The sequence below is a fragment of the Salminus brasiliensis genome, chromosome 1, assembly GCF_030463535.1.
Source record: "Salminus brasiliensis chromosome 1, fSalBra1.hap2, whole genome shotgun sequence".
Lineage (NCBI taxonomy): Eukaryota > Metazoa > Chordata > Actinopteri > Characiformes > Bryconidae > Salminus > Salminus brasiliensis.
The window spans coordinates 40,001,646-40,018,934 of NC_132878.1; the positions used below are offsets into that span (position 1 = coordinate 40,001,646).

The 17,289-nt window shown below is 40.3% G+C and overlaps 1 protein-coding gene across 2 annotated transcripts in view; it reads left to right on the forward strand.

Annotated features, from left to right (window-relative positions):
* Nucleotides 1-17,289, forward strand: part of fig4a (FIG4 phosphoinositide 5-phosphatase a) — a 72,857-nt gene that overhangs the window by 48,719 nt on the left and 6,849 nt on the right. For both annotated transcript variants that reach the window (XM_072679546.1, XM_072679553.1), the window contains 2 exons: nucleotides 2,999-3,194; nucleotides 11,732-11,826. In XM_072679546.1, the coding sequence (XP_072535647.1) occupies nucleotides 2,999-3,194; nucleotides 11,732-11,826 (291 nt within the window). The remainder of the gene's footprint in view (nucleotides 1-2,998; nucleotides 3,195-11,731; nucleotides 11,827-17,289) is intronic.

Here is a 17,289-nt window from a genome sequence, read left to right on the forward strand (position 1 = left end):
AAATATTTATCTGAAGCCCTTCAAGCTTCAAGTACGGCTCGGCTTGACCCGCAATCCCTTTAAAATCCACGAAAGACAAGCATCCAGGCATTTTTTCTGTCCTACACCTAAGTGGTGGAACGAACTTCCCCTGGGTGTCCCAACGGCAGAGTCCAACGCTCGCTGTCTTCAAACACAGACTGAAGACCCACCTCTTCCGAGAATACTCGGGCGAATAGTGGAGTATTATAGTAGAGTATGGTCTCCATATTGACTTGTGTTTAGTAGTGTCTAAACTATCTTTCTAGGTATCTTTGAATTTTTAGTCTATTCAAACTAGCTGAGGTTATTCTTGAGTAAATAGTGAGGCACTTTTGTAAGTCTCTCTGGATAAGAGCGTCTGCCATAAATGTAAACGATAATAACCGCTTTAGCATTCGTCTGCAAATTGCATTGCAAGTGGAGATTATCTTGGAATAATTCATACTAAAAATGTACCTTATAGTGAGCCTTAAAAACAATGAAAAAAATGCCTTTATTTTTATGACCTTTTTTGGGATGTTAAAAAAGGCAAAAGCTTCCCCCTAGTAGCAAGTGGTCATTACCTTAGTGTAAGCATCTTTGTTGGGAAGTAAACTTAGTATTGATATATCTGACCTTGTTACCAAACAGTGCTTCCATGAGTGTATCAGAAATAAGCTTGGAAATAGAGGCTTTGCATAGCTGAAAGAACTGTTGAATGACTGTTCTGAAATGATTGAGCTCGTAGTGTTGACAAAATTCCAACCTCCAGTGATTTATGGTTATTTGTTCATTTTTAGTTACAGCCTGAACCAAAACATAAGAATAATTTGTGCAACAGAGGGAGACTATCAAAAGGATGTGCCCATGATAAGGCCATTGAAGATCCCAAGATTTAATTTGATTTCCATTCATAGTCTTGTTGTTTTCTGACCTGTCCTTGTGCCATTAAGTTGACTGAGTACACTCACAGCAGAGGTAGAGTTGTGTAATGTGAGTGCTGTGTTGTTTTGTTTATTATATACACCTTTTATATTCTACATAAATTCTATTATATGCACCTCTATATTCGACAGGTCTGTAAATGGTGTTGGAGGTGCATTTTTTGATGAATTTCTTCTGTTGGATGTTGTGCTACTCCACCTCCAGTTCACCTGCAAGCACATCCGGATAACACTGTACAAAATCTAATGAATTAGTCAGCTCTTACGGACATTAGTGATAATGCAATGTATTCACGACACTTTTCAATGACCTCCCACGAAGCTGGGAAGAGGAAAAAATATGTTTTTCTGCACCAGTGGTGCCAGCAGCCCTTATGCATTTTCTCCCATTCTCTAGGAAGTCCCTTTTCAGCCTTCTCATATCATACTTGTGGAAAAATGAGATGGAGGCACTCAACTATGATCTTGCTTAATTTCCCTGGAGCTTTACATTTTTTATCCGCAGCCTTTTTTTTTTTTTTTTTTTTTTGCAGGAATAGCATCCTTTGTGTCTCCCAAGGTGTAATTATCTTGCATATTGTGTCATGCTTTGTAGCTTTACATGGGGCATCAGCTTTGGCTATTTTTTGTTTTTACATTTTAACCAATTTAAGTGTACTTTTAATTACTTTACTGTACTTTTCTTCTTTGGTTCCTCTTTGATCTTGTTTACGTTTTTGCTATTTCTCTGCTTTTTTACTTTGGAAGCTCTTATTGACAACAATAAGAGGTGCCAAATCTAAAGGTGATGCTTGGAATTAACAATCATAGCTCATTCTTGTCTCAGTGGACTGGTATAAAACCATGACCTGCCAAAATTCCCCAATGCCAAACTGAAATTAAACTGGGATTATGCTTGAGCCATTTTTAAAAAAACGTTTTGAGTTTAAACATCATTTTTGAGGCTACTTATACACTGACATAAATATTTAGACATTGCTTTGCATTTATTAATAAAGTCTATTGTGAACCAACTTGAAGGAGATGGTCATCTACTCTTGATGCAAGCAGTATTTTTCTTTAATAGAATAAGAAATACCTGTATTTTATTTGTTTGTGTTGGATCTAACCTACAAAAACATCACACACTACAAAGCCACACACACACACACACACAAGGCTTTCTACTCATGTTTGGAAGTTTGTGAATATTTAAACAGTGGTGCTGCACCTGACTGTTGTTTTTCAGGTGTGAAACAGCAACACATGTTCTGTGCTCATTATTAAATCTAGGCTCACTCAAGCGGAGGCTGTGTGGGGCAGAGTGCCAGATTGAGCTACCATGATTGTAAACATGTGGAAGTGCGGACTGCGCCACTCTTGTCTGTTTAGTGAACATCGGGAAGGCCTGTATGTTACCCGACCCACTGCTGCATACGGCTTAACCAAAGAGACATTTTCTGGAAATGTATGTTACTGTAAAGGAAACATACATTACTTAATGTTCTGGAATTACTTAATGTATATGACTGTAAATACTCAATCAATCAACCGATCGACCAACAAGCCAAGCAGGACAGTACAAGTACAATGAGAGGAACAGTGATTGGAAAATAACACATTAAATTGAAGCTACTAAAACCAGATAAGCTGTCAAAATTAGAAGACCAATTCAAATAAATTAAGACTTTATAAATGAACACTATTGAAAGTAATAGAAAACAAATTAATTGGTAAATGTTAAATGTAAGTATTATCTGCATCAGGTGCACCTTGCAGTTTTGAGGCAGATATGAGGTTAAATATCAGCAACATATATACATATATAAAATAAGACTGGACTTGTATGTGTATGTGCACATTTGTATGTGCCAGTAGAGCTTCCCAACAGAACACCGTCCTGCAAAAAAAAAAAAAAGCTAAGAGACACCTACACAAGGCTCTCTCCAACACTTTTATGAGTGCAGTTGGAATATTGAATACAATATTAATCATCATCAATTCATCCTAAACTGATGCAGCATTCTCATTCACCTCTAATTCTGATCTCATTCTACATTCCTTTTTCTCTACAGTAATAAGTCTAACAAGGAGGAGACAGTGCTGCAGCGTAAGACAGCAGCTAGTGCTCCCCCTCCGCCCAGCGAAGAACAGATTTCCAGCAGCTCTGAGGACGACTCCGAAGAAGATCGTGAAGACGACGCCACTGCTTCTCAGCGCTCCACACCAATTAAACTAGCAGAGTCAGGCGACAATGTCCGCACACAGGAGGTAGGAGCTTGTTCTCGTTAGCCAATTACTACCCACGTGTGAGTGTCGCGGGCAGTATGAGTGAGCTGCCTGCTCAGCTTCCCACTGGAAATCAGTCAGCAACCAATTACACGGCTCCTCTTGCAGTTGTTTCTCCTGAAGTCATATGAAATAAGCTGTGAGCAAAGCGTCAGTCACTTGTTCCTAAACTATCTAGAAGGTTCATCTCTCATTGCTTCCCACGCAAGCTATTTCTCGAACACTTACCTCTAGTGTCCCCCAGCCCTCTGCATGCCTTGGAAGTTGGGTTTATTTTAAGTCAATTATTTGTTTAGTTGTCCTATGATCAACATATCGTATACAGTCCTTTAAAAGTCTTCTGCCATTTATTTATATATATTACACTAACCACCAGCAACACCGAAATTATTTTTCCACAGTGCAGGAACCAGTGTAATTAAGTAATTAAGTAATTAAGCTTGGCTCTATAGCTACCTACATACACTCAGACCCACTTGTAGCATGGTGATATTGACCAGCTGACTACCTTGTGAAAATACTTCACCCAGATTGAAACACCCTGTATTGGGACACACATTTTAAACATTAAACTCAGCAGTTTTATTTGGTCCCATTGTCACAGGTATATAACATCAAGAACCTAGTCATGCAGTCTGCCTTTACACACATTAGTGAAAGAATGGGTGGCACCCTGAATTCCAGCATGGTACTGACGCAACACATCAGTTGGTGAAATTTCTTCCTTAGATATTTCACCATCAACTGTGAGAGGTAATATTGAAAAGTGGAAGCCACAGGATCCACAGCCACTCAAGTAGCAAACTATATAAAGTTGCAGAGCGGGGTTGCCGAGTGCTGAGGAACAAATTGCATAAAAGTCGCCAACGCTCTGCTGACTATAAGTGCAGAGTTTCTAACCTTCTCTGGTGTTTACATCAGCACAAACACTGTGCACCGAGAGTTTAATGGCATGGGTTCCCTAATCACACTTCTCCATATAGCAGTCTAGTGGACGAGTCTGGGTTAGGAGAACGCCAGGTTAACATTACCTGCCTGACTGCACTGTGCCAACTGTAAAGTTTGGCGGAGGCGGGATAATGGTTGGCCCCTTAGGCTCCTTAGTTCCAGTGAAGGGAAATCGTAATGCTTCAGCATACCGAGACATTTTAGACAACCGTGTGCTTCCAACTTTGTGGAAACTATTTGTGGAAGGCCCTTTTCTGTTCTAGCATGACTGTGCCACAGTGCACAAAGCTAAGTCCATACAGGCATGGCTGGGTGTGTTTGATAGCTCAGCCATACAGGTGCTCTTCTGGATCAGTGGGCAAACGTTCCCGCAGCTACACCCCTCCAAAATCCTGACGAAAGTCATTCCAGAACAGTGGAAGCTGTTGGACTTGCATTAATACTCCATATTAATGACTATGGATTCAGAATAGAATGTCATGTATGTGGAGGTGTCCCAATACTTTTGTCCATATTGTGTATATTTAAGTTCGTACTTTGTATTCTTATATGCTTGTTTATGCTGGGGATCATTTCTCCCTGTTTTCCTCATTGTATGTAATTATACTGTAATTTGTTTGGCATTTTATCTTTTCATGTAGTTCATAGTAGTATTTCAGTGTGAAGCACTTTGAGATGACGTGTGTATATTTACATATTCACATAAAACATTTAAATTAACTACAATAATGATTATTATAATTATTATTATTAAGTATCAAGTGAATGGTGAGTAGAACTGATATATTGTTTACACACTTACTAGCTACAAGTCTCACCTCACACGAAGACACTGTGAGAAACACACACGCGCAAACACACATGCTTTCTCCCTGTCTCTCTTTCTCACTTTCTCTCCGGGGGCGCACATCCCACATGTGTGACTCAAGGTTTTTGTCATGTTGCCATGCCAACAAGGCTGTCTGGTTTTGTTTTCTTGGAGAGGCAGCAAGGGAGGCACAGAATGGAAGGAAAGCAGGAGGATTTTTAATGGATGATGCATGCATTTGCGATGTCTTTATCTCTCTGGACCTCTTCTCTCCTCTCCACAGCTCGCCTGTCTTCATTTTATGGAGGATTTCTAATTGCAAATCACACAGTTGATTGGAATTGATATTGCTTATCATGTCCTGTATTAAGGACGACGTGTCAGCTGACTTTGTATCTCCGTATGTGACCCTGCCTTCAGCCGTGAAACCCTAGTTCTATGTTTCATTCATCATGCAAAGCAATCTGGAGACAGCAGCAGTGTCTTAATTAGTGCACTGTGAGAAACGTGTATACATGCACGCCTTTTGTCTGCGTGTGTTTGTGCAGTAGCTTTAGCTCGGTGTCTGCGCGTGTTACATGCTTTTCCACGTGCTTTTATTTGTCTCCCGGGCTGAATGCCGGCCCGTGCTGAGCCACAGCTCTTCAGCAGCTGTCTGTTTCTGCTGTGGCTGTTGCCTCAGGGCTCAGGTCTTACAGAGATGGAGCGGGTAACACACTCATTACCATTCCCGCAGCGCTGCTGAACCCACTCAACCCCTCTCTCCACGTCCCCACAACCCAATTAGCCCTGCCGACACGTCTCACCTGTGAGTCTTCATCTAGAAAATGCTACACATGCGACTTGGATCTCCCCCTTAGAACAGAAGCAAAGGGCAATGAGTGTGTATGTGCATGCATGCATGTATGCAGTGGCAGATATTTGCATACACACAAATGTTCAGAAATGTTCGTTAAAAAATTAACACTAAGCTAGCTAGTAATCGTGACCTAATGGAGGCAGTGGCACCTGTTGGATTAAACTCTAAGCATGTGAAGAGGATGTCTTTAAAAATGTTAAATGTGTTGCAGTTTATTAGAGCTGTTCCAGTCTATACCCAGTCTACAGATCCTCTGGTTGTGTTGTATAACAACAAATATTCCTGGGTTATGCTAAAGTTGCTTATCATTATTTTAACCAATTGCACTCTTAAAATTTGACTCACTGTTTCTGTACCGTTTTGGCCTAAACACCTTTTTTTATTTCAGCTTATTTAACTCCATGTGTCTGCCAGTTAGCAGTGATTGGGATAGGGTTTTTCATATGTAGCAAGGCTCAGAAACTAACGCTAACCGTTGATCCTGAGGATGATATAAACTGTCTAAAAATGTTTTGGGGCACTGTTGAGGCAGGTAATGTTGATGAGCGTCGTACTTAAATTTATTTAAGTCATACACTGTGTGCAGAATTATTAGACAAATGAGTATTTTGATCACATCATCCTTTTTATACATGTTTTCCTACTCTGAGCTCTATAGGCTTGAACGCCAACTACCAATCAATTAAATCAGGTGATGTGCATCTCTGTAATGAGAAGGGGTGTGGTCTAATGACATCAACACCCTATATAAGGTGTGCTTAATTATTAGGCAACTTCCTTTCGTTTGGCAAAATTGGTCAGAAGAGAGATTTGATGGACTCTGAAAAGTCAAAAATTGTGAGATGTCTTGCAGAGGGATGCAGCAGTCTTGAAATTGCCAAACTTTTGAAGCATGATCACCGAACAATCAAGCGTTTCATGGCAAATAGCCAACAGGGTCGCAAGAAACTTGTTGGAAAAAAAAGGCGCAAAATAACTGCCCATGAATTGAGGAAAATCAAGCGTGAAGCTGCCAAGATGCCATTTGCCACCAGTTTTGCCATATTTCAGAGCTGCAACGTTACTGGAGTATCAAAAAGCACAAGGTGTGCGATACTCAGGGACATGGCCAAGGTAAGGAAGGCTGAAAAACGACCACCTTTGAACAAGAAACATAAGATAAAACGCCATGACTGGGCCAAGAAATATCTTAAGACTGATTTTTCTAAGGTTTTATGGACTGATGAAATGCGAGTGACTCTTGATGGGCCAGATGGATGGGCCCGAGGCTGGATCAGTAAAGGGCAGAGAGCTCCACTCCGACTCAGACGCCAGCAGGGTGGAGGTGGGGTACTGGTATGGGCTGGTATCATCAAAGATGAACTTGTGGGACCTTTTCGGGTTGAGGATGGAGTGAAGCTCAACTCCCAGACCTACTGCCAGTTTCTGGAAGACACCTTCTTCAAGCAGTGGTACAGAAAGAAGTCGGTATCGTTCAAGAAAAACATGATTTTTATGCAGGACAATGCTCCATCACATGCATCCAAATATTCCACAGCGTGGCTGGCCAGTAAGGGTCTAAAAGAAGGAAAAATGATGACATGGCCCCCTTGTTCACCTGATCTGAACCCCATAGAGAACCTGTGGTCCCTCATAAAATGAGGAGGGAAAACAGCACACCTCCCTGAACAGTCTCTGGGAGGCTGTGGTGTCTGCTGCACGCAATGTTGATCGTAAACAGATCAAGCAACTGACAGAATCTAACCTGCTATAAATGGAACTAACTAACAAATAATTTGGTTTAATTTTTGGTTTAGTTTTTCCAATACTTTAATAATATTGTCCCAATTCTCTAAGTTTTGACAATGTATGGAAGTTTGTTAGATCTGTTTCCTTAGGGCTTGGCTAGGATGTAAATATAAAACTTAATGATTTGTTCACACCTCTACATGAGATTGATGAACAGTTGAGAATAACTCAATTTCTTAACTTACAACTGGCATAGCTCATAGCATCATGATTTGAAAAGGTTCAAAACACTTTACAAACACACACACACTGTTGTTAGCATTAAAATATGTCTCTTAATTTACAAAGGACGGCCTACCCCGAATTCCTTTGTGTTTTCGGAAACTTGGGCTTGGGGTTAACTTTGTCTGTCTGCAACCATGGCTTTAGGATTGGCCAGTGCAACCTGGTAGTGTATATGTACTGCCCACACACTGACTATGCAAATTGAACTTGCGTGACCCTCTCAGTGTGCACCATGCACTCAGTTGTCCCTTAGCTTTACCCGGCACCTTTTTTTTTACTTTGTTCTCCCTATGCAGTGCTTTGCTTTTTACTTCAAGTGATCAGAGAGGACAGTTACTCTTGATGCTGGTTGCTGCTATTTCGTCTGTGTAGATTAATTGTGAGTGTGCACAGATGAGGCTAGAGAAGGAGAGATATCAAAGCCTGGTAATGCATCTGCCAAAGCATGGCATCTCCGACACCAGCACTGACGCAAAACGAACCCAATAAAAGCGTCACCCGCCATCTTCCACTGAAAGAGCCCTGATTGTTTTTCACACTGACCCGTTTCCATGGAGAGGGGAAATGTGTGCCACAGTTGCTGTTGCCCAGGTACAGGGCAGTTATCAAATGCATGCACAACATGTCAGCTGTGCCCACTCAAGCTCACTGGAGTTCCCTGGAACGATTGTGTTTTCCTGTGTGATTACCTTAGTGTCTTTCACAAAATGACTTTAGCTATTTCCATCCTTTACCGTTTCAAATAGTAAATGTGTTATCATTTATCAAATATTTGTAACATTTTTTCACTTCTTGATTGGGGGATTTTTACCCACTCTTCCTTGTTTTCTTCAAAGTTTTTTAGTTTTGTGAGATTCTTGGGCTGTCTTGAATGAACTGCTCTTTTCACCTCAGGGGGGAACTATAAGGGCCGTGGCAAAACCTTCATCCCACGCCTCTTGAAAGTCCAATTGTGGGCATTGAGGTGTGTTTCGGGCCATTATCTTGCTGTAGAAGCCATCTTCTTTTCATCTTTAACTTCCAGAATGTGCTGTTACGTCATGTAATTCATTTACCCCTCTACCAGTAAAATATTCTCTGTGCCACTGGCTGCAACACAAGCTCAAAGCACAATCAGTCCGTCCACCCCTGCTGGTACTTTTTGGTACTGGACTAGCCCTACAGTGGGGCAGTATAATTCACTTTCACCACACTGTAGTAAATACAAACAGTGCTATGAGCACCCACTGATGGGCATCTATAAACATGCATTTGTTGATAAGCTGAGAAGTGAAAGAAGCATGTGAACTGAAAAAGATAGAGTGGAATTAAAGGAATTGACACAAATACAGAATGTTTACAATCGAGTTTCTAAGATTACCAAGATTTGTTCGAAGTGCCCAACAGAAAGACCTGGTCCTCCTTTTGGGAAGAAAAGCGAATGGAATTGTTAGTAAATTTTACCATACTATGTCTAGCAAATTTACTGTAATGCAATCAGGTTGGTGTTAATAATGTGCCCTTGGGAGTAAAAAAAAGAAACCACCCTAAATGATCAGTTTCTCTGGTTTTAATATTTATAGGAATGTGTTTAGGGGAAATTAACATTTGCATTGTATTGCATTGTATAAACCATGGACAACATTTCCCCAATATTCCAAATATTGCTATTTAAAGCATTTATGAAATGACAACTGCTCAGAAACAACTGCTCAAATAATACAAAGAAATGATTATAATAATTAAAATGCAAAGATGCTATTATTGACATTTAAACAACCCAGTGCCAATAATTGATCTAAAGTTTAACTTCATTTTAAGTGAAGCTATTCAAATCACTGAAGATTTGATTAGTATTGGCACACAAAATTTTACTTAAATATTTCAAAAGCTCTCCTCAAGGAATCCTAATATTTATAGTTACCATTACCATCCAGTGCCTTCATTAAATGTTATTTAGGTGTGCTGATAGTGGAATTAAATAAATTCATACCTTGGCTAGAGTGCACTTAGGTGTTAGAGCAGTTTGCCAGTAATATAATTACATATTTCTGCTAGTTGAGAATTGACCATCTCACACTAAAATTCACTAAAATTAAAATATTATATCTTTTTAAACTAAACAATAACCTTGATGTAAACAGCATCAGCATCAGCTCCACTCTCCTTTTTTATTTGAATCTCTGTTTTTTCTGTGTGTATCTGCCTGTTTCTTACACTGCTGAGTATTTGTATAGTTGACATCAATTGGTTGTTGTTATTTGGTTATATCCAATTATATCCAATTGTTCTCAAATTCTTCTGTAGTCTTTGTCATAAATTTGTGTTAATCTCCCACGTAACCTTGTTCTTATGGGTCTTATTGTTACAGCAATCCATAACCTCAAGATTAATGTCTTGACTCCATCATTATGTCTAATTAATGCATCAATCTTTTGTAGATTTCTGCCTTTCTGCAGTAGCATGGTCTCGTTTTTCATCTATAAGATTTTGGAGCCTGGAGCAGAGTAGAAGAATGCGAAGTGTGAGCTCACGTGTTATGCACACATGCACCCGCATGCGTCTCGTGCTTCATCTGTGAGGCCATATGCTACGATGGATCACCTCGACCATGGCCACAAGGGGAAAAAACGACTACTGATTAAATATTTAAACATCAAGCTCATTAGCTGCCTTATAATAATAAGCACATACCCTTTCCTTTCCTGTTCATTGTGTAGGTGTGATTACACACACAGTAATGCCCAGTTGTGTGTGTAAACCTCTTATGTGCTCACCTTGAGCCCATATGCATGCATTTGTATGTAAATCTGTCGAAATAGAGTGAGTGAGGATGCCGAAACTGAAAGCAAAGTGCCCTGCCCTGTCTTCCCTGTGTTACATAACATAAATAGGCCTTTGACTGACTAAGCCAAGTTGTGAGACATCTTCAAGTGCACATGGCAATTTGCCACTTGGATATCTTTCATTATGCGTTTCCTTTTATGTATTGTTAGACGCTGGATAAAAGTATGAGGATGCCATTTAGATACATTATTGGAATGTGCACTTGTTTGTGGTTTATGACTACAGTATTGGACTGCAGTGATACGTTTTAAAACTGCCATTGTACAGAGAAATTTGTGCCACAAACTGTACACCTATTACAGACTGTAACCCATCTATGGTCATGCATGATTTTGATTACTTTACTCATTTTTAGAAATGCTGTGCAAAGAAGTGCAAAGAACCTTTTTATAGTTGAAAGAAGCGCCATATAATTTAAACACTGTTCTACAGGGGACCAACTTGTTTTTTTGTTTGTTTGTTTTTTTTCCAAGGAACCTTGTGTGGCACCTTTTTTTTCCCAGAGTACATTCGCTTTGCTCAGTGTCTCACCACAGGGCTGGTGTTGCTCAGATATTGTTGGAGAGGTGGACCGTTCTGCGCACAGCAAATACACTGCCAGGATGAGAGTGGCCTGCCACCCAAAAATATCCATCCAATAGCAGACATGTGGTCTGAAACTGACCATCAATATTCAAGGCTATACTATCTTAATTAAATAAAAAAATTATTTTAATCAAGTATAATGTTGAATACATGAAATATATAAAGTCAAAGGTTTCCAGACCTAACCCACAAACATAATGTCCAGGTAAAGGTGATAAATATGGTCAGTGTGCTGCACAGTATGCTTTTCTGAGTATATTGTGGATATTGTCACTAACACTAATCAACTGCATGTTTCTGTTTAATGACTGTAATTTCCCTTGTTTTTGATAGCTATTTTTAAAACTCCTAGCTCTACTAGTCCTCTCTGCTTTATAAAGTATTGCGATAATATATGTTGCTGTTGTTAAAATGTCTTTCAGCTTGTGGCTATGCTGCTGGAGTTAATGTTAACTTTGCCCTTCGGTCTCTGCCCCTCAGGAGCATCAGCAGCATCTGCAACAGTCAGCAAGAGAGACATACGGACTGAACTTGTCTGCTTTGCCCAGAGAGGAGGACCTTCAGATATATCACAGGTCAGCTTGGTCAGAATCCCTTCATTTATACTAGTCTTCTTCAGCTACTTATGCTTCTTTTTCAGCTATGAATCTTGTAATTCCTGTTTGGGGATGTTTGCCTTTTCATCCTTGCAAAAAGTTTCTAGTTTTATGGGATTAGATGATGTTCTTTATTGTCCTCTTAAGAGGACATTTGTTTTCACAGCCATTTATTGAACATTTTTCTAGGTGATATGGACAGAAATTCATATCTTGATTTATTTTGGCTGGCGATATACGATATACAGTGGGGGAACCCCATGATTTAACAAAGTATCATTTGATAAAATATATTTTAAACATAAGTTGTAAAATGATCATTACTACTTACAATGCCCAATGTTAGAATCAGGTGCTGCACATCAGCGGAAATAAACATGCATATTTAACTGACATAACTAAACTGCAATGTTGAACAATTTAAACTCACAAATGCAAAATGCCAGATGAAGTTGATGCCAAAGCACTGCACCACTTTGACAGTGTTGCTCTTATTGTTGGTTGTAACAACAGCAAGCTTTTGCTATGTACTATGTGGTTTTCAAGGACTTACACTATGGACAAATGTTTTGGGACACATGCTCATTTACGGTTTCTTCCAAAATAATTGGTATTAAAAAAGAGTTTATCCTGCTTTTGTTGGAGTGACTGTCTCTGCTGTCCAGAGAAAGCTTTCTGCTAGATTTTGGCGCATTGCTGTGAGAATTTGAATGCAGTGAGGATAGGATATGGGATGATCACCTCCTTACCTCATCCCCAACTAATTTTAAAAGTATTAGATGGAGCACCATTATTCCAGAGAACACAGTTCCACCATCTTAAATGAAACACACATTGAAATCCGCAGTCAGTTAACGTGAAATGTTAGAGAGCCGGTTGGTAAGGGTATGTCAGACTGGAACAGACATGTTAGGCAGCACTTCTCATGCAAAATACTTGTGTCTGGGCAATTTGTATCGTCAGTCAGGAGTTACAAATAGGCTTTTGAACCTGATCCACTGAGTTAAGGGAATGTACATGGAACAGTAGCCTGCACTTTTCCGACATGGTTCAGACAACCCACTGCTTTGTGGCAATGTCTTTCCAGTAGGACAGGTGACTGGCCAGATTCTGTCAGAGGCAGCAATCCGAGAGGGGTCTGAGCAAACCAGCGAATACCAGCTGCTCGCCAGAGAACCTGTGTAATTTAGCCTAGTGTCTGAGGAGCAGCACTCGTGAGCACCTTTGAAGTTCTGTCCGCACTGGACTCTGTGGTTTGCAAGGCCTGCCCTAAGAACAGTATCATGCACACTCATATTATCATACTCCGTAGCTGTGCCGTGTGCTCAGCAGCAGATGACTGCCCACTGACACTCGGCTGCTGAGAGACAGAAGCAGGCGGTGACTCTTTGGGGACTTGGGTGCGCTGCACTGAATCCCCCGTCTGGGAAGCATCACCTAAGTAATCTGTGTTGGACGTTGAAACTCTCTTTCATGTCTGCCAAGGAGTCCTCCATGTACACTCTGTGGGCAATGGGGCTAACTGGCTCAGCTGCCACCTCTCTTGATGTAGCAAAGACAGACAGCCTTGCTTACAGGGATACGCTACACTGTTAGAAGCAGCTGCCAAGTTTTCCATTTTACGTAAGTTGCGCTGGTGGGTGAATTCCTAAGCAAGGTTAAGGGACAGGTGGACAGTGGTAATAACACTCAGCTAGTCACTTCTTTCCTCAACTGGTAGTTAGCTAGCAGCTAATGGCCAGGCCGGATAGCATCCAAGCTCGCACCATGCCTCTACCTAGTGTGCGAAAAAGATTTTGCCCCCTTATCTTATTTTTTTTTGCATGTTTGTCACATTTAAATGTTTCAGATCATCAAACAAATGTAAATATTGCACAAAGATAACACAAATAAGCACAAAATGCAGTTTTTAAAATTAAGGTTTTTTAAAAATCCAAACTTACATGGCCCTGTGTGAAAAAGTGATTGCCCCCTCATGTTTAAACATAAATTAACTGTGGTTTATCACATCTTTGGAAAGCTAAGTTCAATTTTTCTAGCCAAACACAGGCCTGTTTACTGCCACACCTGTTGTCAATCAATAAACCATTTAAGTGGGACCTGCCTGACAAAGTGAAGTAGACCAAAAGTTCCTCAAAAGCTAGACATTGTGGTTCGATCCAAAGAAATTCAGAAACAAATGAGATACAAAGTAATTGAGATCTATGAGTCTGGAAAAGGTTATAAAGCCAATTCTACAGCTTTGGGACTCCAGCGAACAACAGTAAGAGCCATTAATCACAAAGGTTGAAAACATGGAACAGTGGTGAACCTTCCAAGGAGTGGCCACCCGACCAAAATTACCCCAAGAGCGCAGCGACGACTTTTAAAAGAGGTCACAAAAGACCCCACAACAACATCCAAAGAACTGCAGGCCTCACTTGCCTCAGTTCAGTGTCAGTGTTCATGCCTCCACCATAACAAAGAGACATGGCAAAAATTACCTGCATGGTATTGAGTTTCAAGACAGAAACCACTACTGAGCAAGAAGAACACAAAGGCTTGTCTCGGTTTTGGCAGAAAACATCTTGATGATCCCCAAGACTTTTGGGAAAATGCTCTGTGCACTAACGAGACAGAAATGAACTTTTTGTACACAGCATTTCAGAAAAGGAACATCATACCAACAGTAAAATATTGTGGTGGTCGTGTGATGGCCTGGGGCTGTTTTGCTGCTTCAGGACCTGGAAGACTTGCTGTGGTAAATTCTGAAGGAGAATGTCCGGCCATGTGTTCGAGGCCTCAAGCTAAAGCACACTTGGGTTCTGCAGCAGGACAATGATCCAAAACACAATGACAATGATCCGTGCCAAGGTGAACTTGAGGCACAACGGCTACCCTTACATACTGACAGAAGCCACCAAGCACCTACCTGTCTGAAGGCTGCTTGAATGAGGATTTCTCCGGTTGGCGGTGGATGGTCCAAGTCCTGAGCTGCGCTAGTTAGAATCAACAAATTGTAGCTAATAAAACATTTACATTTGTGACATTTAGCAGACGCTCTTATCTTATCCAAGTGCTACTCAAGAATAACCATAGCTAGTGTGAATAGTCAAAAAATTCAAAGGTACTTCACATGTTTAGACACTACTTAACACAAGTCAACATGGAGACCATAGTACTCCACTATTCGCCCAAGTACTTTCGGAAGAGGTGGGTCTTCAGTTTGGGTTTGAAGACGGCGATCGACTCTGCCGTTCAGACACCCAGGGGAAACTCGTTCCACCACTTTGGTGCCAGGACAGAAAAAAACCTGGGCGCTTGCCTTCCGTGGATCTTAAGGGATGGCAGTTCAAGTCGAGCTGTTCTTGAAGTTTGAAGACGGAGGGACTGGTTCAGTCTTGGCTTTGTAGGCCAGAATCAGGATTTTGAATCTGATGCGGGCAGCAGCTTCAGGAAGCCAGTAAAAACAACCCGTGCCACTGCATTCTGGATTAGTTGCAAGGGCCTGATGGTGTGCAAAGGGAGACCAGCCAGAAGAAAATTGCAGTAGTCAAGTCCTGAAGTGACGAGAGACTGAACGAGCACCTGGGTGGCTTCTCTAGAGAGGAAGAGTTTAATTCTCTGGATGTTGTACAGGAGACATCTGCATGACCAAGGTTCTGTAGATGGAGTGACCACTGAGTTCTGAGTTCCAAAATGATGTTTTCAGTAAATCCTACATAAATCTAAATCATCAGTGTGTGGCCTGTGCAAAAGTCTGCAAACATTAAAAAGGCTCAGATTTTTTGTTGTATTAGCTTATAAACAAACATACTTACACATTGTTTTTTTGTATATCATTATTATATAATCAGTTTTCTTTTACCACCTCCTGTACATGTACAGTTGCCTAATACCATGAACATTTCAAACACTTAATAAATTGTGATGGTGAACATTAAATTAGCCATACAAATATCAGATAAAGCAGAGAATTAGCAATATTGTGTTAAATACCCCAATATACCTCATAACTAAATATGAAAATGAAAAGATACTCATTGTGTGGAAATTGGACATGGTGCTATTCAGGGTACAATTTAGTATCATATTGTTTTCCTGTGTCTTTCCTGAAATATCCCTGCACTGAACTGTGACGTTCTCTCTTCTAATACACCACATTTAGCTCATGATGGGCTTAATAATTAGCTAACAGTTTGTGTCAGGTGTTTGAGAAAGCAAAACCCAAAATAGATTTTTTGAGCTAATTGCAAGTGTGAGACTTGGCAAATACTGTATTAGACATCATTGTTTATCTTGTATAGTATTTGCCAAAAGAAGTCTAAAATAAAACCGTATTCAGGCATAACCTTCAAAAAAGATCCACCCTTAACAAGGCCATTTCTGTGTGCTTCTAGACTGTCTAAAGGGCTTTCCAGAAGCAACGAGATTGGATTAGACTTTCTACAGTACCATCCAATCTTACTACAATTTTATGCTCCTCTTTGCTAATCAGTTTTTCATAACATTAGGTGACATGCTGGTCACAGCCAGCAGCGAAACCTGTGTTCCTCTGTTATTCTAGTCAGCAAGAAGGTTTTGTTACTTTGTACTTTTATATATTTTGTTGTATAATATTTTACAAGTAGAAGCACAGCCTTAAACTTTTGTAACATACTTTGTGTTTTTTTTTTTTTAATTATTTATACATTTTAATGGATAATTACTAGTGCTGTAACTGTCAATAAAAATCACAGTTCAGAGCAAAGCAAGGTCCATAAAGACATGGATGAATGAGTTTGGTGTAGGAGAACTTGCCTGGCCTGCACAGTCCTGACCTTGACCCGACTGAAAACCTTTGGGAGACTGCGGTCCAGGCCAGCTTCTGGAAGAACGGTCAAAACTTCCCATAAACACTAAACTCCTAAACCTTGTGGAAAGACTTCCCAGAAGAGCTGAAGCTGTTATAGATGCAGAGGGTGGCTCGACATCATATTAAACCCTATAGTTAAAGATTGCGATGTCACTCAAGTTCATATGCATGCAAAGGCAGGCGACCAAATACTTTTGGCAATATAGTTTATAAGATGTTGTGCGCTGAACCCTAATGCCCGTACCATTACCCTCCTAATAATTTCAGTTTAAAGCATTCAATGTGTGTACAAAGGTTATGCCACATTCATGTATATATTCAACTCTGGGGAAAATGAAGAGACCACTTAATGTTTTTTTTCTTAAATTTTCATCTCTACGTGTATGGCAGCCATTTAATTCCTGGCATTTCATCAACCAAGGCTGACTTTGCTGAATTTGCAGACTATGACTGGCATAAAGTCACCCAGCAGCAATGTGAAAGACTAGTGGAGAGCCTGCCAAGACAGGAAAGCTGTGATTGGCTGTCAAGGTTATTTCACCACAGTGATTTCTCAATGCTCTCAAAGTTCAGATATTAGCACTGTGTTGTATAAATTTCAATAATTT